General features: G+C 63.3%; 4 protein-coding genes across 4 annotated transcripts; 2 read left to right on the top strand and 2 right to left on the bottom strand.

Annotated features, from left to right (window-relative positions):
• Positions 1-2: 2 nt before the first annotated feature.
• Positions 3-3,120, bottom strand: CHLRE_12g488100v5 (uncharacterized protein). Its single transcript, XM_043067871.1, has 5 exons — positions 2,723-3,120; positions 2,494-2,595; positions 2,283-2,383; positions 1,283-2,196; positions 3-1,157 (listed from the first exon to the last, which is right to left on the bottom strand). The coding sequence occupies exons 1-5, from the start codon at positions 2,860-2,862 to the stop codon at positions 576-578; spliced, it is 1,839 nt and encodes a 612-aa protein (XP_042918064.1). The 5' UTR covers positions 2,863-3,120; the 3' UTR covers positions 3-575.
• A 58-nt stretch (positions 3,121-3,178) lies between these two features.
• CHLRE_12g488152v5 (uncharacterized protein) lies at positions 3,179-4,970 on the bottom strand. Its single transcript, XM_043067873.1, has one exon. The coding sequence runs from the start codon at positions 4,457-4,459 to the stop codon at positions 4,187-4,189; it is 273 nt and encodes a 90-aa protein (XP_042918063.1). The 5' UTR covers positions 4,460-4,970; the 3' UTR covers positions 3,179-4,186.
• Positions 4,971-5,810: 840 nt separating this feature from the next.
• CHLRE_12g488150v5 (uncharacterized protein) lies at positions 5,811-13,896 on the top strand. The gene is made up of 10 exons (XM_043067872.1): positions 5,811-6,830; positions 7,183-7,251; positions 7,444-7,626; positions 8,016-8,072; positions 8,233-8,313; positions 8,501-8,805; positions 8,955-9,381; positions 9,501-11,959; positions 12,093-13,559; positions 13,878-13,896. The coding sequence occupies exons 1-9, from the start codon at positions 6,603-6,605 to the stop codon at positions 12,895-12,897; spliced, it is 4,614 nt and encodes a 1,537-aa protein (XP_042918062.1). The 5' UTR covers positions 5,811-6,602; the 3' UTR covers positions 12,898-13,559; positions 13,878-13,896.
• Positions 13,897-13,950: 54 nt separating this feature from the next.
• Positions 13,951-20,756, top strand: CHLRE_12g488173v5 (uncharacterized protein). The gene is made up of 9 exons (XM_043067874.1): positions 13,951-13,975; positions 14,171-14,318; positions 14,524-14,580; positions 14,859-14,930; positions 15,189-15,660; positions 15,788-15,851; positions 16,017-16,203; positions 16,350-16,433; positions 16,553-20,756. Exons 1-9 carry the CDS (start codon positions 13,956-13,958, stop codon positions 19,922-19,924), a joined length of 4,476 nt encoding a protein of 1,491 aa, XP_042918061.1. The 5' UTR covers positions 13,951-13,955; the 3' UTR covers positions 19,925-20,756.
• Positions 20,757-20,797: the final 41 nt, after the last annotated feature.

The following is a 20,797-nucleotide window of genomic DNA, read 5'->3' as shown; positions in this document are numbered from 1 at the left end:
GCTCGGCTGTCTTCTTACAGCCGCGCAAGCAGACGCCAACGCAGTGTCCACAACTCTGTGCGGTGCATCCATCTGGTGTCATTCCGCACATCACCACAAACACTCAGCACAACTGCTCATCGCTCCCAAGTAGACGCTCCTGAAGCCGGTTCGGATGTCACTGCTCCTTGCCAGCAAACGACCCAGGCATCCCCGGTTGGACCACGCTAGTCCCCCAGCAAGCGCTGCCAGGCCTGCCCTAAGCTAATGCTCCGCAATCACGACCGTACAATACCGCACTGCCCGTTGCAGCCTTACATAATTGCCTGCATCGCTGTGTTGCAGCCCGGCGTGCGTGCACTGGCCTGCTGCATGGCCCCGTCTGTCTTGCATCAGGGCGAGCGGCCATCTGCCCCACTGTGCATTGGCGCCAACCGCTACGATGCCTCCACGCAAGGCTGGCGCGATCACGGCGTGCGGTACGCTGAGGCCCACGGCCGGCAGTACGACCCGTCTTTGTACGGGTTCCCTGACACACTGATGTGCCGTGGTGCTGCCTGTGTGTATTCCATAGAGCCACTTGCTCCCGACGCCCTTCATCCGTTCGCGCTGCCACCACCTCCTCCGCCCCTCCGCAGCGAGCCGGGCACATACATCTGAAAGCCGGCCCGCACCTTCTTGCCGCTCGACGCGGCGATCGCCGCCGCCGCGGCAGCAGCGGCCGCCGCCGCCAGGTCGCCATCCGTGCCGCCGCCGCCGCCGCCGCCCGCCACCGCTGCACTGCTACCCGCGCCCCTCCCTGACGCCGTCGGTGCCGCTTGGTCTGCAGTCGCAGCAGACGCAGGCGCGGCCGCCGCCTTTGCGGAGGCGCCACGCGCCGGCCTCCCCTTCGCCGGCTCAGGTGCTGCCGGCCTCGCGGCCGCAGTGTCGGCAGGCCCGGCCACCGCCAGCCCCGCCGGTACCCCTGCTGCTGCCCCTCCTGCCGCCCCTCCTGCCGCCTGTTTTGGCGGCCGCTGCTGCTTCACCTGCTTTTTCTCCGGCTGCGGGTACGCCGCCGACGCCACCGGCTCCTGTGCTGCGCCCGAGTCCTGCCTGTGACCACGCGGCTCCTTCCGCCCAGGCTTCTCCGCGGCTGTCACGGCGGGTCCGGCCTCTGCGTCGGCCGGCTGTGCGGCCACCTGCATTGCGGGCATGAGAAAGAGCCCCAGGCAAGTGTGGGGACGATACCTCTCCCTACAAGAAGATTCAGCACATGTGTCATGCACACGGTTCCTTAGCTTCTAGCCCGCCCCCTTCCCCGCACCTGTGTCGTACGCGCGCCGCCCTTCATCAGGAGCAGTTTTGGTGCCGCCGTTGGCTGCGGCCGCACCACCAGCGGCTGCTGCTGTGACGGCGCGGGCCCCTCGTCGTCACCAAGCAGGCTAGCCACCGCCGCCGCCTTGGCGTTGCGGGCGCCCTTCCCGCTGCGCTCCCCCTTAGCACCACGCTCCCCCCGGGACGACGAAGATGGCCCGGCAGCTGTTGCGTCGGCGTCAGCTGCTGCTGCAGCCGGCGCACCCCGCGGCTCCCGCTCGCGCCCCTTGCCGTGCCTCCCCGCACCCCGCTCCCGCGGCTCGTGCGCCTCGTGCCCCGCCTCCTCGAGCGAAACGGCCGCCGCTGCAGCTGCTGCAGCTGCCGCAGCCTTGCCATTCTTCCCGGACGCTTTGCCCCTCCCGGCGGTCGCCGCCTCCGCCTCCGCGCCGGCGGGCGCCTGCTGCCCCTTGCCCTGTCGCCCGCTCTGCTCGCGGCGGCCCTTCCCACCGCCGCCTGCCTCCCCACCCAGGATGCCCGCCACTGCCGAAATGGCGGCGCTGGCTGCCGCCGCCGCGGCCTGCGCGCTTGCCTTGGAGCCGCGCCCCGCCCGCCCGCCCCTGCCCTCGGCCCCGCTCTCCTGCTGTGCCGACTGGTACAGCTCCGACTTGTCTTGCCGGCCCTGCTTGGCCTTGCTGCCGCGCGTGGCGCCCAGCCGGCTGCCGCCCTCCGCATACTTTGAGGCCAGGTAGGCCATCAGGCGGGATACGCGGCCGCCCGACTCGCCGTTCGCGGCCGCGGCCGCGGCTGCGGCCGCGGCGGTGGGCAGGTCGGTTGCGCGCGCCGCGACGGCGGCCGCGGGCGTGATGCCGCCGGGCATGGGCGCGCCGGACTCCAGGGCCTCCGCAAATGCGAGGAAGTCGGGATCTGCGCGTATGCCGGTAGTGAAGGTGTGCGTGAGTACAGCGTCTAGAGGGTGGCCGGTGTGCAGGCGGTGTATGCCACGTACGTACCCTGGTCTATGGTGCCCTCCAGCGGGTGCGGCTTGGCCTCCAGCGTGGGCATCTTCTGCAGCGGCGCGTACTCCACAGCGCACCGGTACTGGTTGCCCTGCCTGCGTTGGCGTAGCGTATGACGGTGGACGGGAGCGTCTGCAGCGCTGCGGGCTTGGGGCAAGTCCATAGGCGCTAACCCCGAGCCCTGATGCATCAAAACCTCTCTTACCGGCTGATAAAAACGTGTCCATCAAAGCGCTGCTTAAAGTTGTAGACGTCCTCCTCGGAAACGAAATTGATGTAGGCGCGAGAGGACGCCACGCGCTTCAGACTGCATGTCATTTGTCAAAGCAATGTATATTCAGCAGGATAAAAACTGACGCATTCAAAACGCCTCGCAGAGCGCGGCGTTCCCGCTTCCGAGCGATGTTTGCATTGAACTCCGTGCTGCTGCTCACCTGACTTTACCAGCATAATATGACAGCCAATTATAGCGTCCTGCTGCCACGCTGTCAAGGACGCTCTTGAACGTGTCCTCTGACATTGCAGGAGGCAGCTTGCGCACCAGCACTTTGGTTTTCTGCCGTGGGGGCTTCATCTTTGCAATGCAATGTCACCGAAGTGCTATGAACGAGTATGGCGTCTGTACGCTTGGAAGAAAATTGTGAGCATGAGCATTTACATGGCGTCGGAGTCCATGCGGCCCCACTAACTCTTCTGAGTCCGGAGGCGCCTGATAGCCAAACAGCTAATCCTATGACAGAGTTCGCAACTGGCTGTTGCGAGTTGTTTGAGCCGAGTAAAGGAAAGCAGCTAACTTCCGCACGTCGCTAGCAATCATAACCTCTTTCATACAGAGACCTGTAAAACCATATGCTATTCTAAGCTGATTATAGGCGGGGCATTCCAGCAGAACATGCTTTTCGTCCTCCACACGCTCTTCTCCACACACCCGGCACCATCTCAGCGACCTCGCTCGTCTAACACCATTGCGGACAGGACGGTTAGCTTCAGTGTCCCAGCACCCTAGTCTGAACCTTATCAGCGCAGTTACGTGCTTGTAGGGAACGAAATCACGCATATGAGCTAGCTTGCCGTGTTCAATCAACGCATCCGCTTGCGGCAGCCCCATCCACTGCAAGTAACGGCACATCTTGACACCCGGTGCACCTGTGCGGCCTCGCCCTTCCGCTTCCGGGAAGGAGCGTGGGTCTACGTCCAGGCCGCTGATTGACCATTCTTGCATCATGCGCTTCGTAAACTCCTCCAGTAGCTCACCAATCGGTAGCTCGGTGCGCATCACCCAGGCATGTAAGCCCTGCACACCTTCAGGGCACTTCACGAGCCAGTCGTAGCCTAGCGCTTTACACACACTATAGATTTTGCTTACCCAGCAATCCCGCATGAAGCCCGCTGCCCTTGCATCCTCAAGGGCATCCTCCAGAAACGTGCGTGCGAGTGAGCTACTTTGGCGAATGATGCGGTTCCAGAAACCAAATACCAAACGCGCCCAGTGCAAATGCAGCGGCATTGCTGCGAACTCCGCGTAGAGCAACCTGTGTGTGGGCCGATTCGCCCCGACCGTGCGGCATAAGAAGCTGGTTTGCACCGCAACCATGGGGTCAGTGAGGGCTTTGTCAAACAGAACACGGGCTTTGCGCCACTTGGCTCTCAGTGCTCTCTCCTCATTACGCCCGTAGCCTCCGTAGCTAGTGCCCTCAAACAGAGAGAAAAGGGCGTCAGGCCCCCAAACTTCTACTCCATAGGATAGCACAGATCGTAAGAAAATTGTGCACGCATGCGGATTCGCCACGCCAGGCTTTGCCCCTCCCTCAGGCCCCTGCCCCGGGGCCAAGATCCTCGATTGCATCCTGTTATACCGTGCGCGAAGGAATATTAATCCCATGACTTGTGGTGCTGTTTTAAAAGACCTCTTCGGGGGACACGCGTCCCTGGTGTGCTGCGTCGATGGAGGAGGTGGTGGTCGTGAAAGGAGGGTAGGAAATCCGAAAAGTTGCCGGTGGCCTCTGGTTGTAAGGGTGAGCCGGGTACCCTGCCGAGCCAAATTTGGCTGCGTGCGCGGGGGTATGAAGCTGCCTGGGGCGGGTCGCCGCGGCAGTCCAGATGCCTGCGCAGAGGGATGGCAGATGCCTGCGCGACCCCGCGCCATCAGCACGGATGCCTGCGCGAGGCATTGCAGATGCCGCGGCGCCCCTGCTAGCACATCCGAGCTGCCTATTGTAGCCACCTAGTTGCTTGGTAAAATGCCGCAAGAGGGTCTGATGGGTAACGGGCAGAGTGAGGGCACGCTACACTGCTCAGCCGAGAAGTGAGGGCACGCCACACTGCTCAGCCGAGAAGTCAAGGGCTTGGACCATGCTGGCCTATACTGAGTGCGTGCTGATATTAAAGTAACCACAACACCTTTATAGATACTTCGAGCTGCAGAACTCTGCTGAAGTTGCGACATTCATGGTCAAGGCTTCCTTCTTTTGGGGCTTGTGGTGCCACAAGAAGGCTACATGTAAAGCAGTAGCAAGTTTAAAAACTACTGGGCAAGCAGGGAAACAAAAGGCTCTCTGCGAACCACTGGTTCGCGGGGCGTGACAGCCAACTCGGCGCCGCAGCCAGCCTTCCTAGGGAATACACCGTCTCCACCTAGTTGTCACACTGAATAAATTGCGATTGGCATCTCTGCGTGTAGAGTATTCTTTAGGAAGCAGGCCGGATTGAGCTGCGTGCTTGCCATGGGCACCGTGGCACACTGGCACCAGCACCCACGTGTACCGGCGTACCGTGCTTACTTACATTCCCGCAATCCAAACTCGGCACGCTACGTTTCCGGGTTGGGAAACCACGCCAGTCAAGCTGAGGGGGCGCGGCAGCTAAGATGCCTGGGCGGACCGCCTCCGCCATCCCAGATGCCTGCGCACGGCAGCTAAGATGCCTGGGCAGACCATCCCGGCCAGTCGAGATGCGTGGACATGGCACCCCAAGATGCCTGCGCAGGGCTACCCCAGCACCCTCAGATGCGCGTGCGCGGGGGTCAGGTTGCCTCTGGAACTTAGCTGCCAGACCAGACCCACCCCGCCAGATGCCTGCGCTCGGCAACTTTCCCACCCTCCGTCGTGAAGGAGGAGAGCGACTTTGACGTGGAGATTGTTGACTCTGACAGGGTTACCTACGCGCGGTGTTGGAGGGCGCCAACCAGGTGAACCCACGGGTGAACCAGCAAGGGCGAACCAGCAATCTAGCCTGTGTTGTGCTGCGTTATCCTGACAGTAAAAGGACTAGCTAGCAGATGACAGACCATCGTTTCCACAGCACCGCACTACAACTATCCCCCCTCCAGATGAGGCGTCCCGACGAATTCAACTCGCAGATACGGGAGCAGAGCCGCCATACTCCTCAGTTCAGTCATATCCCCGGAAGCAGAGCCTGCCTCAGTGCCCAGCAGGTGGCGCGGATCAAACCCGTGACTTGAGGACAGCTGGTCTCGATACCACTTGTTGTGCTGCGTTATCCTGACAGTAAAAGGACTAGCTAGCAGATGACAGACCATCGTTTCCACAGCACCGCACTACAGCCTGCGGCCCCTCGCACCAACAGTCCTAAGCCTCTTGGGCACCCCACAGCACGAATAAACTTTGAGGCTTTCAACATTGACAGATTGGCTATTGACGGTGGAGGAAGACAGCGCCCGTTCAATCCACGGCAGGAAGGGGCAGGCTGCCATCTGGGCTGCCTTGCCGAGTTGGCCGCGCAGTGCTAGGTGTTTCGATTAGGGGAAAGGTGACACACTGAGCTATAATGTGACACTTAGGCTGCCCAGGCTCCTAGCTAGAGCTCTGTGATGTCTAGGGGCCACTCGGCCGGCACGCTCAGGCGACATGCTGCAATGGCACGATCACCTTTGACGCGGATATCCCCAGCACAGTGCCAGACAACTGGGGCGGTTTCAATGAGGCTTAATGTGCTGGTCATGCGATTGAGCTCGTAAGCTTTGCCCACGTTGCGACACTCGAGCAACTGCTCTTAGGAACAAAATTCTCTGACCCATTGCACTACTGAGAAGAACACCTCTTGGAATAGTCTTAATACTTCACCATAAACTCGCCACCGGTGTCTGCTTTATTTTATGACCTCTCGAAACGCGTAACTCCACGAAACCGCGGTGATAAAGAGGCTACTCGAGCTTGGGCCTGCCGGCCAACGCGCATAGTTGCAGCTATGCATATTCTATTCATATATGTCACCGGCTTCTACTAGTGCGGCCACGACTCTCGACTTTGCTCTGACAAATCTCCCACACGGCGCCCGCGGCGCACTCCAGCCCAAATGGAGTCCAGCGACTCCCGACATGAAGAAGCGGTGGAGGCTTCAGCTATGAGTGGCGAACTGGCAGCGGGACCCCCAGCCGCAACGTCCACGGCGCATCCGCACTCCGCTGCTTGGGGGTCAAGCGCGACTGACGCCTGGCTGGCCCGGTTCTCGCAGCGCATGGCGAAGCACACTCGCGAGAACCAGGGCCCGTCGACTGAAAAGTGGCGCCCGTTCGTCCTGCGGGTGCGGGTTTCTCATGGGTACCAGTTTGTACAGGCCTAGCACTAGTGAGCGGGCCAGTAACAAGCCCGCTTTCGTGTATTGCCCCTCGTGTGTTCCGGCCCCTCGCCCACTCCGGCCCACTCCCCAAGCCTTTTCCGTCTCAACTGGTCCCACGACCCGATCGCGTGTGCCACACGCATATCGGTAGCTCACGCGGGGCAACACGGGCAGACCTTACCGGTTGCGCCGCTGGGAGTGTGCTGAGCGTCCAAGGCAGGCACCCTTTGCCAGATCTTGGTTCTTGCATCTTTAAATAACGTGCGCATCTACCCATTCCTGCCCGCCCCGGCGGCGCACTTCGCCCACGTCACAGGAAGCGCTGGAGAAGGCTGCGGCGGAGCTGCCAGCACGAACCAAGCTTGGCGATCTGGTCTTGGGCAAGGTGCGAGCGCCGAGGGAGGCAGCAACCAGCTGCACCAGCTCCGCATGAGCATTCCTCCAAAAGCATGGCTTGTCCAATGGACGAACTTAACCCGTCAGCCACAGGCCGCCGCCCCTAGGGGTTTCGAACATTGCCCATTACGGCACGCCGCCCCCTCGTGCCCCCCCTTGCATGCACGCCGCACTCCGCCAGGTCGTCGCTCTGGCCAAGTGGAAGAGCCGGGCTCGCAAGATGGCGGAGGCGCACGGCTTCAAGATGTCCACTCAGCGGCCGCACTTCCAGAAGCTGCGGGAGGTGACGGCGCGGCGGGGCGCAGTGGTGGGCTCGGCGCTGGAGCACAGTGGCATAGACCCGCACGTGGACCTGGTGATGCAGGTGCGTGCGTGCCAGGACAGCACAAGGCGTGATGTGTGATGTGGGCGGGGAGGGGGGGGGTAATATGCCCAAGCCCAAGCAGAATAGGTCCCGTGGGGGGGGATGGAAGGGGGGCTGAGGCGGGGAGCTGGAAGGCTGGACGCTGGAGGTGGATCTGGGGTAGGGGCGGCGCGGGGGCTGGAGCTGGAGGGCGCCGCGGCCTCAAGATGCGGCGGCATTAATGCTGTGCGTTTGGTGGCCTTGGGTGGGCTGCCTGTGTCATGAGTGCAGCTGTGCAGTGAGGTGGGGGATAGAGTTCAGGGCGGGCTTGAGGGAAGCAAGGTGCAAGGCCGGCTGAGCTGAGCTGGGCTGCCAAAAGCTCCCGCATATGCCACCTACCTGCGGAGCAGGACTCTTCCGTGGATCTGGACAGGCGTCTGGCGGACGCCGCTACCAAGCACAAGCAGGTAGGCGGGAGCGACGCCAACCGGAGCAATGCGTGTCATGCGCCGTGTTGTTGTGCGCCGATTGGGCAACGTCGCATACAGGTACCTTCATACGGGTTGTGCCCTAATTGAGCATCGACGAAACAAAAGCAAGATCGCATCACCATCCCTTTCATTGCAGAGCCTTACTCCCATGCATGTGATCCACGCTCGCGTCAAGTTTGCATCGAAGGGCGTCACTCGTTGGGAGGCCGGACAGCAGGTGGGCGCCCGCGTGCCTGCGTGTTCATGTGGCTATCCCGTGTGTACTTGGCTGTACGTTGTGCGCCCATATTGTGTGACTTGGGGTCGGAGGGGCAGAAGTTCGTAAATCACTTGAGTCGGCGGCGGCTCGGACTGCGCTTGAGCTGAACTGAGCTGTGTCCGGCGGCGCTTGGGTGCATCTGCAGACCGTGGCGGACGATGCTGGGGAGGAGACGGAAGAGGAGGAGACAGAGGAAGCGGAAGATCAAGAAGAAGAGGAGGAGGCGGAAGCGCTGGAGGAGCACGGCGAGAGCCAGCTGGACCCGCAGCCACGGCGGCCCTGGTCCGCGTCGGACCTTGCTGGCATTACTGAGGCGCTGTCATTGGGACAAGCGGACCCGGGGGGCTGCAGTGATTCAGGCGCCTGTTCGGATGAGGCAGTTGCGGCGCTGTCGGCTGATGAGCATGTCCCGTGGAGGAGGCAGATGCGCGCTGAGCGGGGCCACAGCAGGTGCGAGGACCGGTTGCATCTACTGACGCCAGACGTGACGTGTGCATGATAGCCTGACTGCACGTCTCACACGTACTGGTGGGGGTATAAGGCTCCGACGGCAGCTCATATCATCGTGTCCGTGTCCGTGCCAATGCCTTTTGCTGCAGGTCCCACAGCCCTGCAATGGGAGCGGCGAACGCGGCAGGCGGCAGCCGGAGCCATAGCCACGTCGGCGCACCCGCGCCACGCGCGCGCAGCCGGCTCCTAGCCGCCGCCGGCTCCACTAGCGCCGCCCACAGGGTTGAAGCCGCCAGCCGCTGCTCCACAGCCGCGGGCGACGAGGCTGACCGCGCGTTCCCACCACAGCAGGCTCGCAGCCGCAGGGTATCCTCTGGCTCTGACGGCGACGCGGAAGGCGGCGGCCACGGCGGGCTGTGGCTGCCCTCGCATGGCGGTGCCCGGTCGCAGCTGTACGAGCCTCTTTATGACGGGCCGTACGAACAAGCGCCGCCGCCAGAGCACCAGCATGCGGATGCGTCGCGCCTTCGTCGGCACGGGCACGACTCCAGCAAACACCTGATGATGGTGGACAAGGTGGGCGACGGGTGTGGCGTGCGGTGGCCTTGGGGCTCGCCAGCAGAGGGGCATGTTTGCTGCATCTTGCTTGCACGTTGTCACCAAACCTCCGTTATCTCACCCTTCTGCATGCGCAGGACTCGGACACCAGCCCACAGCATGGGGGCGCGTCAACAGCTGCGGCTGCTGCTGGCCGCGCGCATGTGTCCGGTCGCCGCAGCCGCGGCGGACCTCGCACAACGGCAAGTAGCCGACGGGGATTGCAGGACGGCAGCACGTCAGCGGAGTCTGATGGTGAGGAGCCCGCTGAGCAGAGGTCGGCGGAAAGTGTGGAAGGCTCGGGGCGTGCGGGCGCGTTGGGCAGCAGCAGCGAGCAGCAGAAACCTTTGGATCTGGCGGGCACCCCAGAGACAGCCGCGGCCGCAGCAGCAGTGGCGACGCCGGAGGCGCCCCTGGCGGACTTCGGTGTCAACATGCCAATCAGCAACGGGCCACACACTTGCTCCAGCCGCGACAGCGGGCCAGCTGCTTGCATGGAATCGGGCCCGGCTAAGCCTAGACCGGCCTCAAAACCGGATCAGCAAGACGTCGCGGTGACGGGAACGGGAACGGGAACGGCAACGGCAACGGCAACGGCAACGGCCCCATTGGCGAAGCCGTGCGAGGAGGCGGACGTCGCGGACGCTGCTAAACACGCTATGCTGCTCATTCTGCCGGAGGGCGCTCTTGACATGGACGGTTTGCAGCACCAGGGACAGGAGAAGGCGGTGGACAGGTCATCGGAGCCCAGTGGCGTTAGCAGAGGCTCAACGCTGTCGTGCGCATCCGCGCCAGTGGCCACAGCGGACGGCATGGTCCTGAGCCCCTTCGGTATGGCTGCGCCACCGGAGTCTTGCAGCAGCACTGCGCGGCCCCCACAGTTGCGCGCCCTCGGTCGCAGCATCAGCGGCAACGGGCCATATGCGGCAGAAAGCTCAGTCATGCTCCCGCCGGCGGGTGGCAGTTGGGTCGCTCCCATGCCGCCGCCATCCAAGTCAAACCAATTCGTCTGCGTTGCTGCGTTGGATTCTTTTCCGTCCCGGAACCAGCCGGTGCGGTTGCTAGGCGCCGCTTTCAACGGGCTGGTTGGTCGGGGCGTGGTGGGCGCCGGCTGTGCAGCACCGCCCGGCGGCACGCCACGCAGCATCTCGCCGGGTCCCGCCGCCACCGGCGGCAGCAGCAACATTGGCGGCGGGCTTCCCACGCGTAGCACGCTGTCTGGCACGCTGCCGGTTCCGTCGCGCCCCAGTGGCGACGGCGGCGCGGCGCAGGGAGTTGTGGGCCACGCCATGGCAGGTGGAGCTTTCGCAGGCGTTGTCTTCGGTAGCGGCGGCGGCGGGCGTTGTGCGGTGAGCACCAACGGCCTGATGAGCTTGGCTCTGCCGCCGCAGCCGCTGAGCCCCTCGCCGCGCAATGCGTCAAGGCCGTCGCGCGCAGGCATGGGTTTGAACGTCCAGGACATGAAGTTCGGTGGGGTTGTTGCCGGCGGCAGAGCGGCACCAGGGGCGGCAGGGCCTCCTGCGGCCGGCCGGCAGCCGCAGCAGCTGCATTCCACAATCACGCCTCGGACGATACGCAGGGCGTTCAGGGCCAGCGACGGCTTTGCGGCTATGGGCGGAGGAATGGCAGCGGCTGGCAGCGCTGCGTGGGCTGCTGGCACTGGGTACTCTTCCGCAGAACTGGTCGCGGCGCAGAGGCTGCTCCCAGCTGAGCTTTGGGGCACAACGGGCGGCGGTGGCAGTGATGGCGCCGCAGAGCTGCTGTCGCCGCTGCAGCACCACCAGCAGCAACAGCTGCAGAGTCCCCAGGCCGAAGGTGCATGTGCGCCGTGGCTGGAGCGCACTCCCTTTGACCACGTCGCCCTGCAAGAGGACCTGTGCGCTCTTGGCCCTTTCGGTGGCGGGGCAGAGGAAGCGCCGTTCGCAGCCGCACTGCTGGACTCGCCTTCCCTGTCCTCCGCCAGCGTCGACCAGCTGCCTCAGCTGCTGGTCAGGGCATCGCTGCCCAACAGGGGCAAGGGGGCGGGCAGCAGTGGTCCCATGCCGGGCCTCGCGCTGCCGCCGCGGCTCTCGCTCACACCACGTGCTTCGGAGGTCAGCGTTCGGGGCAGTCAGGGCTATCCGCAGCCGTCGTGGCCACTGTCGCCATCCGCAGCGCCTCTTAGCCTTGGAGCGCTGTTGACTAGCAGCAACACGGCGGCCAGCTTTGAACCCGGGCCGCTGCCGACGGACCGCACACAGCTGTGGCAGCGGATGCAGGCGATTGCCGCCAGTCAGGGCCGGTCCCCCTCTAGCGCTGTGTCGGCGGCAGCGCAGAGCCCGGCCTCCCCGTCGGGTGCGGCGCCGCTCGCGGGCACCACCAATGGGAAAGCACTGGGGCGGCAGCAGCGCCGTCTGGCGGCAGGCCTGTTGGGCGCAGCCGCTGCCGCCGCTGCCACCGCCGCCGCAGCCGCGTCTGAGGGTGGCGCTGGCGCTGCTGGTGCCGCGGCGGCTGCGGCGACTCGCAGTGCCAAGAGCTTTGTAGGCATGCGCTCCGAGGATCGCGAGGCACTCAGACGGTCAGCGCCAGGGAGGCACTCTTGATGCTAGGCATTTTTGTTGTCAATTGCAAACAGGGGCCGTGTTTCGCCATTTATTGCAACTCTGCTCACCTTCCATGCCCCTTAATTGTATTATTATTCCCATGAACAGGTCATCATCTTTGGGAATGGGTAACTTCCCTCATGTCCCCAGCGGCGAGCTGCCCAACCCGCATGCGCTTCTGGCGTCGCCCCGCACAAGCACCATCGGCACGAGCCCCGCCACACCAGGCTGGGGCGGCGGAACTGGAGCCGGCGCTGGACCGGGACTCGGAAGCAGCTGTGTGGATGGTGCTGGGCATAGCAGTTCTGTGTGGCAGAGCGGCGGTGCCAGTGGGGAGCTACTGCCGCGCTTGAGTGTGGAGCCACAGCTGCCGCCTGCCGTGCTACAGCCGCCGCAGCCCCCGTTACAGCTGCCGTCGCCGTCATCGCCACGCCACGCCGCCCACCATGCACCGGCATCTCCTGCTGGCCTTCGCCAATCGGCTAGTTATTCTGCCGCCTCGCCGCGCAGCCCCCAGCTCCCTTCCCCACATCGCAGGCCGCTGCAACAGCAGCAGCACCAGCAGCAGCTGCGACACCAACACAGCCACCCGTCCAGGCTGTCAGGCAGTGACCTCAGTGCAACAAGCACTGCAGCTGGCGGCAGCACCAGCAGCCAACAAATGTGCTATGCAGTTGCAAGCGTAGTGTCGCCTCCAGCGTCCATTTCTGGAGTGTCTCCCCTATCGCCTAGCAGTAGCATCACTAGCACAGTCAGTGTGACGATTGCACCGCGTAACCTCATGTCTGGCGCATCGTGCACGTTGCCTGCGCTAGGAGCTGCTGCGGCATTGGGTTCACCGGTGGCTGGCGGAAAGCGTTTGGGCGACAAAGTGGATGCCACTGTGGCGGATGCCGGTAGAAGCAGGTGGTGATTGGCCTGGGACAGCCTAGGCCCGAACCTGTTCGGGACAAGTGTTTTGGAGTATTGATATATTCATCAAGCTGTCATCCATGTGTGATGGGGTTGGAGACTGCTCATTCCATTGCGTTTGGGGCCAAGAAGAGGATGGGGGGATTTCGTGTCCATTGGGGTTTTGCGGCTGTTCGTGGGTTTTAGGGTTGAGCGACCTCGGCCAGCCGTTATGCACCGCTGTGTTCAATTTTCTATAAAGAAGCTTCTTTCTGCATCATAACGAGTTCGCATAGCTAATTCTTGCACCAAAGGTGGTGATTTATTCTACGGATTTATTCGACTCGAGCAGCGCCCATAGTTTTACCACCGTTTTGAAGGCACAAGGATTCCTATGTTGTTTGGCTACGCTGTAGCACTGCAGTGAACCATACTCGAGCACACGAAACCATGACGCCGGTGACCTGCAGAACATTCGTCCTTGCAGCTTGAAATATGGCAGAGAATGCCCCATTGACACAGCAAGATGTACCGCCATCTTCTGACGAAACTGCGAAGCGCGACTCGGGCGCGGCAGGCACGCCAATTGAGTCGGAGGCAACCCGGGCCTGGCTGCAGCGTTTCGAGAAACGAAAACAGCAACAGTGCGGGGCCTCTGGAAAGTCATCGCAATGGCGACTGCAGGTAAGCTTGAAGTGAGCGGGTCATCATTCTGGTAGGCCGGCGCACGTTACACACCATCACAGCCCGGCGAGGCATTTATCATATGCTGTGTTTCAATCGGCGGGCTAAGGAGCGCGTCAGGTGGACTCGCCACATGACTCATTGACTCCCCGCCGCTGGGAGCGTGCCCTGTCCGGTGCCGTGTGCGCCGTGCACCTGCTCCGTGCACCCTGCTGTCCAGCCTTCTCCTCTTTTTGGTCCTCCTCGCCCTCGTCCTGCGGGGCCACTAGTGCCCCCGCAAAAAGAAACACCACCTTACCATGTGCTAAATGTTCGTAGGAGGCACTCCGAAAAGCAGCTGTGGACCTGCCAGACAAATGCAAGGTGGCTGACACTGTTTTCTCAAAGATTTTGCTCATGATGAGGTGGAAGCGCCGGTGAGTGTGTTGTGCGCAGCCCCATCGTGTGACCCTTCAACCGCGCGAGGAGTCCCCGCGCTTAGACGGACTCAAAGGACTTGGGCCCGAAACCCCAAGACTCGTGCTAGCTCCCATCCACCTTGCCCCCCTGGTTTGCCCCTCGCTTGCTGTGAAGAAACACCCACACCACACCACACGCATCTTGGTTTGCAGGGCCAAGGCACAGGCGGAAGCCCGCCCCTTCACCATGTCTTCGAGGACCCCGCGCCTGCGGCTGCAGCGACAGCTAACGGCGCGCATGGCTGCAGTGCAGGGCGCGGGACTTCTAAATACACACACACTGGTGGACATGAAGATGCAGGTACCGTACGTAATCAGCAGCTTGGTGGTTGATTAGCTAGTGTACCGTATTACGCACATAGTGCTGGGATAGGCTAGCTGTTAACTGCGGAAAGCAAGGCAGTTTAACCGTGGCGGTGTATGGAACTCGCCGGCATGAGGCGCACTGGTGTCAGTTAACGCACGGGAGGTTAACACCGCAACTTGTGGACATGGTTTGCATCCAGGATGAGGCGGCAAGCTTGGGCGAGCGCATCAGTGCTGCGGAGCAGCAGTGGGAGAGAGTGAGTTGCGCATGGGGTGTCGCCAGAATAATGCTGGGGGAGGTTGGACGGCACCGGGTGCTAAGCGGTCGGGTAATAATGGGGCACTGGAGCGAGTACGTCGCTGCGTAGCTAGATTGCTTAGCATGCATGTGCGTTTAGGGTAGCAAGCGCGGGTTTATTTGCCGCGGAAGTTGGGGATTGTGCTCAGCCATGGTGACAAACGCTTGCCCTCCTCACTGGCACCTCCTGTCCACCTCCTTGTCCCGCTTACTTGATGGAATTCACTTGCTCCGCAGAGCTTCACGAGTGCTGTGGACATCCAGCGCCGAATGCGGACGGCAATGCGGGGCGTGCGACTGTGGCGCCCGGTAGGTGCGGGGTTCAGGGCGGTTGGGCGGGCCGGGGTAAATACCAGCCCAAACTAAACCAAAACCAACTAAAACAAGCGGAGCACAGGGGATTACATTCATGACAAGTTAAGAGGGCGGGCGGGGGCTGAGCGTGTGTGTTAGCTGGGCGTCAGCCTGGAGCTTGAGGGCGTGATTGTGTGGGCGCTAATGACACATGTTTGCGTAATGTCGTTCCGAAATGAATACTCACAGAAAGCAAACTGACACCTTTCGCAGAGCTCTGCGGGCGCGCTGGAGCTGGAGGACGCCGCAGATGAAACGCATGACGAGGAGGAAGAAGAAGGAGACGACGAGGAGGAAGAAGAAGGAGACGACGAGATGGAGGACGACATGGAGGACGAACTGCTGGATGGACGGCTGGTGTTTGGTGGTGGGGCTGCAAGGGGCGACGTCCAGGAGGCGGGGGTGCAGCGCGGTGAGTCGCGGCTGCTGAGCTGTGCAGCAGGCGCAGAGCTTCTGGAGGCGGTGGGGGGCTGCGGGCTCCTGGGTGAGGCTGGCGGGGACGGCGGCGGGGAGCTGCTGCTGGAGGCGGCGGGGCGTCGCGCGCTCTCCGTGCCAGCCATGCGCCGCCCGGCCCACAGCCCGACACGCACTGGGCCGCAGACCCGGGCAGGGGACCCGGCTGCTGGGGACGGCAGCAGCGGCGCACGGACGGCATCAGCAGCGGCTGAGGATACCTGGGCGCTGGGTAAGGCAACGCGCGCGTGTTGCGTGGCATGCGATGCACCCGGGCGGGGTAGCTGCTAATGTGTGCAACTGCCGATGTGCTGCTTTGCTCTGGTATTCATTGCCAAATGTGATTGTGTGTTGCGCAGGACCGCAGTTCAGCTCCCTGCCCAACGCAACTGCTGTGGCTGCAGGCCGCGGCCTCACGGGCAGGTGCGCTTGAGTGCACATGGCGGGTGGCGCGTGGCACATGGCCGCGACCTTCGAACAGTCATTGCATGCATACCGCCTGATTAGGGCACAGCTTGCGCGTGTTACTTTTCAGACACGCCTGCGGTCTACCCACGTGCTGCTGCTTCATTCTGGTGAACATCACAGGGCCCAGGACCCGACCCCTGCGCCGACGGTGCGCTTCACGCCGCCGCTGCCGGCTACTGACACGGCCACCGGCAGCCGTGCGGTGCCCCTGCTTGCCAGCAGCAGCCGGGAGCCGGCCGGCGGGGAAAATCAACGGCTCATGCATTCACAGCTTGCGGGACTGGATGGAAGGCATCAAAGCCCCAGGGTGAGTGTAGGCAGGTGGCAAAGACACAGGAACTGTGACAGCAGTCGTGCAAGTGTGTCGGTTTACCAAGGCGCCGATCGCCAAACATGCCATCACGCAGTAACTCATGGAGCCTACCGTCATGTTGCTTGATACCGTTCTCGCAGCATCTGGATCCGCTAACCCTGGAGCCGCAGGTGGGGCAGCAGCGGCGGCGCGCTGGCCAGCTGGGGGGCCCCAATCAGCAACAGGTATGTACGATGTGCGTCCGTACATGTTGGCACGTACCAGCTCGCACTCAATCCTTTTACGGTATTTGGCTTACTCACAACACGGCGACGCCCCTGTCAACAATCACCCTCGCTTGCAGCATTCGGCGGCATCGGCCAACCCGGCCGGGTCCCGTCACCACAGCATCGCCGAGTCGGTACTGAGCCTGGACAGCGCCGCAGGCGTCAGGCTGCTGCCCATGGCGGCGGGCGGCGCAGGTAGCTGCAACAGCCACAGCCGCCACAGCGCCTTGGCTGCAGCCACAGATGCGGCAGCGGTGGCGATCAGTACTGCCGTGATGACATTCGACGCCGCCGCCAGTGGCCATGCCGGCGGGGCAAACTGGTCGGCGGTGGGGGCTGCTGGCGGGGCCGTGGGCAACAGCAGTGCATCTTCACCACGTCACGCAGCGGGCACCCGGGGCGCCGGCGGCCAACTGCCCCAGCAGCAGCTGGCAACGCTGCTGGTGCCGCGGGAAGGTGCGGCAGTGGTGCAGGATGCGGGAGCGTCAACAGGGTGCACGGGGGCGTGGGGCGAAGTGGCGACCGCACGAGACGAAGCACGTGGTGCGGCCGCACAGCCAGCGGCGCGGCGGGCATGCGGAGCGGAGGGTTTGCAATCGGCCGTAGGCACGAGCGGCTCCAGCACCACAGCTGGGTTAGGGGAAAGGGCCGGCAAGGAGGCCGAAGCGACTGAGGAGGCAGCAGGTGCGACCGCCAGTACCGCGGGAGGAGATGCCAGCCTCCAGCCGCGGAGTCGGACGCGGCCGCCGCCGCCGCTGCAGCAGGTGGGAGTGTCGCACGCTGCACTGCCAGCTGCCCGCAGCAGCGCAGCCAGCCCGTCGCCTCATGGCCCCCGCTCCCAGCAGTGCAGCAGTCCCTCTCCTGCAGCTGCAGCAGTCTCTCACGTCAACTCAAGGGCCAGCGTCACAGAACTCACCTTCCCGCGGGGTGCTGGGCTGGCGTCATCCGCGTCCCGGGTCACTGATGGCGGCTTCGGCCAGCAGGCCCGGTCGCAGCAGCAGCAGGAACCACGCAACCGCATATCTGTCAAGACTTTGGATGGACCCGTTGTTGGGGCTTCTGGCAGCAGCAGCATGCCGCCGCCGCAGCGGCTGCTGCTGCCAGCCTTGCTGTCACCGACGGCGCATGCCAGCTCGACGCACGCGATGGGCGGTGTCATGCGGCGGCATGCGAGCAGTGTGGACCTGGCTGCTGCCGCTAGCCCCACTGGGGGCCTGTCGCGCTGCAGCGGCGCTTTGGCGCTGTCAGCCAGCCAGCAACACCTGCAGCTGCTGAGCTCGGACGCACAGCCGCTAACGGTTCAGAGCCTTGGAGGGCAGCGGCGGTCCGTGCTTGGAGGGCGTGAAAGCCCTTCTCCACTGCCCGCCCGCCGCCTCTCCAGCCTGGCCCTGCCGCGCTCTGGCTGCAACAGCCCCGAGGATTATTTCGGGCCAGGCAGCCCTGGCCGCTTCGTTGCGGTATATGACGGCGGCGATGCGTCATCCAGCAGCTATGTTGCGCATCAGGGGCGGAGCAGTCGCATGTCGCTGATGTCGCCGCTGGCAGCCGGCATCAATGGAGGTGGGGGCAGTGCCGCGCTGCAGTCAGGACGCAACAGCCCGGCGCCGCACCGGACCATAGCAGCCCGAAATCTGCCGTCTGTTGGCGGCGGCGCGCAGAGCCGACCACTTTGCAACCACGCCGACCTGGAGGTGCGCGGTTCTTCGCCAACTCCTCCGTCGCCTTCATGCGTGGCCGGCCGCGATTCATCATCCAGCGACGGTCGATCTTGGCCAGCCACCTTCGCAGGAGACGATGATAGTGTTCGGCAGCAGCTCTTACAGGCGGTTCGCGCAGCGGCGGCGGTAGCAGCACCAGGGACAGCGCCGGCTGCCGCCGGGGCTGCAGCGGGCGGCTGGGGCACGGAGGAGGGCGGGCATCCGTCCTCCCTGCGCGAAGGTCCAGCGAGGAACCTGGGGCCAGGAGGCGGCTCGCCGGCCTGTGGCGGCCTGCTACCAGCGCTTTGGGAGGTGGATGCTGAGCCGGGGGCCTGGCAGTGGAGCGCAGATGATGAGGATGCGGCCTTGGATCCGTCGGCCACCTCACCCCGGGCTGGTCGGCATCAGCAGCAGCGGCAGCAGCAGCAGCAGCAGCAGCAGCAGCAGCAGCAGCCCAAGCCGCCACCCGCCGGCGCACGAGCTGCAAGCATGCCGCAGCCGGCCTTGTCGCCCGCAACGCTCGCCCAGGCTGGAGCCGCCGCTGCCGCAACGGAGATGTCTTACTCCTGCCCCTCTCACGCCTCGGTGGCGCAAGCGGCAGTGGGCTCGCCGCCGGCAGCAGGCAAGGACCACAGCGCTGCGGCGGCACCTGCTACGCGGCCTGCGGGGCCCCAGGCCCTGGCCGCACTAGGTGTCCTGGGCTTGATGCCCTGGGGTGACACCGACCGCACTGCTGGCGGCGGTAGCTGCGATGACGAAACCCTAGCATCGCAGCCTGCTGAGCCGCCAGTGCTTGAGCCGTCAATTAATGAGCCAGCCCAATCGCCAGCAGCAGCGTCCGGCGAGGCCGGAGCTGCAACAAAGATTGGCGGCGGCAGGGATGGCAACGAAAGCAGTGGTGGGCAGGCAGCTCAACTGCCACCGCTGCGCACCAAATCCAAGGGGCGCGGCGCCGACCTACTGCCCACGCCGTTGTCTGCAGCCGTGCCGCAGTCGCAGATGCACTTGGCACTGCCCATGCCGCAACAGCCCTCTCCGACAGGCCCGCGTGCCCCGATGCGGCTGCGTTCACAGTCTCAGGTCATCATTGGCGTGCCGCCCAGTTTCTACGCCTGCCTCCGCATGCCCACATCAGGAGCAGGTGTGGGATCTGCGCCGGCGCTGGCATTTGAGGTCTGCGGGGCTGCAGCGACTGCTAGCGCGGCGGCAGCGGCGGCAGCAGGCCCGAAGGCGGCGATCAGGGTTGCCGCATTGGCAGCGCTAACGCCTGAGCAGCTGACACCGCAGGGGGCGGCAGGGGCTGAGACAGCAGCAGCAGCAGCAGCAGTCCTAAACGTGGGCAGCAGCCTTGGCGTTGCAGGCGGCATTGTGCCACCGTCAACGGTGGTGCACATGCCAGTGCGGACGTCCGCTGCTGTGTGGGCCAAGTCGCAGCCCAGCTTCCTTGCGTCCTTGCCGCCGTCGGCAGCTCATGCCGCTCCGGGTCCTTCAGAGGGCTCAAGCGTGGGAGCAAGCGGCCTGACGGCAGCGGATCAAGTCGCGGAAGGCGTGCCGCCGGCAGTTGGCAGCAACGTGCTGGGGGCTGGTTTACCAGCAGCTGGTGCTGTTGGGGGTGGCGGCAGCACGGGTGCAGCGGGCAGAAAGTCGCAGACCAGGGCAGCGGGATTCCGTGTGTTGTTTAAAGCTGCTAATCAGGAGCAGCAAAGACGCACGGCTGGGGGATTGCAGGACCGCACGGCCCGCCCGCCGTGAAGAGCTTAGCGCGAATGTCGGGTTCCAAGAGTTGGAAAGGTTTTGGTGATCTCACATGGTAATCAGCAGGTACTGTACTTCATTGTTTGTACACAAGCACCGAGTGACACTGCTTAGAAGGAACTGCGAGAAGGGGTACGCATTGACATCTCTAACAGCAAGTCAGCTAGCATTAAAGTGCGGTACTTGCGATTCTTGTTTGACGATCAACTGCATTTGCGCATATGTGCCCTGCTGGACCTCTTTGCCATTTACAGGTCTGGCGCTTTGCGTGTCCTAGTCGTATTCATGCGTGTGGTATATGGTGTGGGGCAGCGTGCCAAAGCTCGACACGGATGTCATTGTGTGCGTGTTGATTGAATCCGCACGCATTCGCATTTAAAGCATCTTCTGTAAGTGTGAGTTAGTATTGGAAGGTGCGCTATAGCTTATTATATATGTTTGATGGCTGCGGGGAACGCACGACATGCTGTACACGTCGCTATATAACAGCGGGTGAAGCCCTGGCGAACCTGTGGGGAGAGGGGTGCCGGGGAGAGTCTAGGCCCCGGCAGCTGCCTGTGAAAGTTGCGTGGGTGGGCATGAAAGTTTCGTAGGTGGGCATGAAAGTTTCGTGGGGGAGAGCAGCAGGGGGGACAGCGGGCACCGTGTCCCGACGGCTGACACAATCGAGACCTACTTCTTGAAATGGCCTTGATTGAATACTGGTATTCTGCATGGATCGTGACTATAATATATGGAGCTGATGTCTGTCAGTCTTCTGGCCGAAACGGACGAGCCCGCTCGATGTCACTCAGCGTTTTTCGACAACAAAGCTAAGCATATAATAAGCAAGTAACAATATGCCTGTGATTCATTCCCATCTGCTTCAGT

This window comes from Chlamydomonas reinhardtii, chromosome 12 (assembly GCF_000002595.2).
Source record: "Chlamydomonas reinhardtii strain CC-503 cw92 mt+ chromosome 12, whole genome shotgun sequence".
Lineage (NCBI taxonomy): Eukaryota > Viridiplantae > Chlorophyta > Chlorophyceae > Chlamydomonadales > Chlamydomonadaceae > Chlamydomonas > Chlamydomonas reinhardtii.
This window is presented reverse-complemented; position numbering and strand designations above follow the sequence as displayed.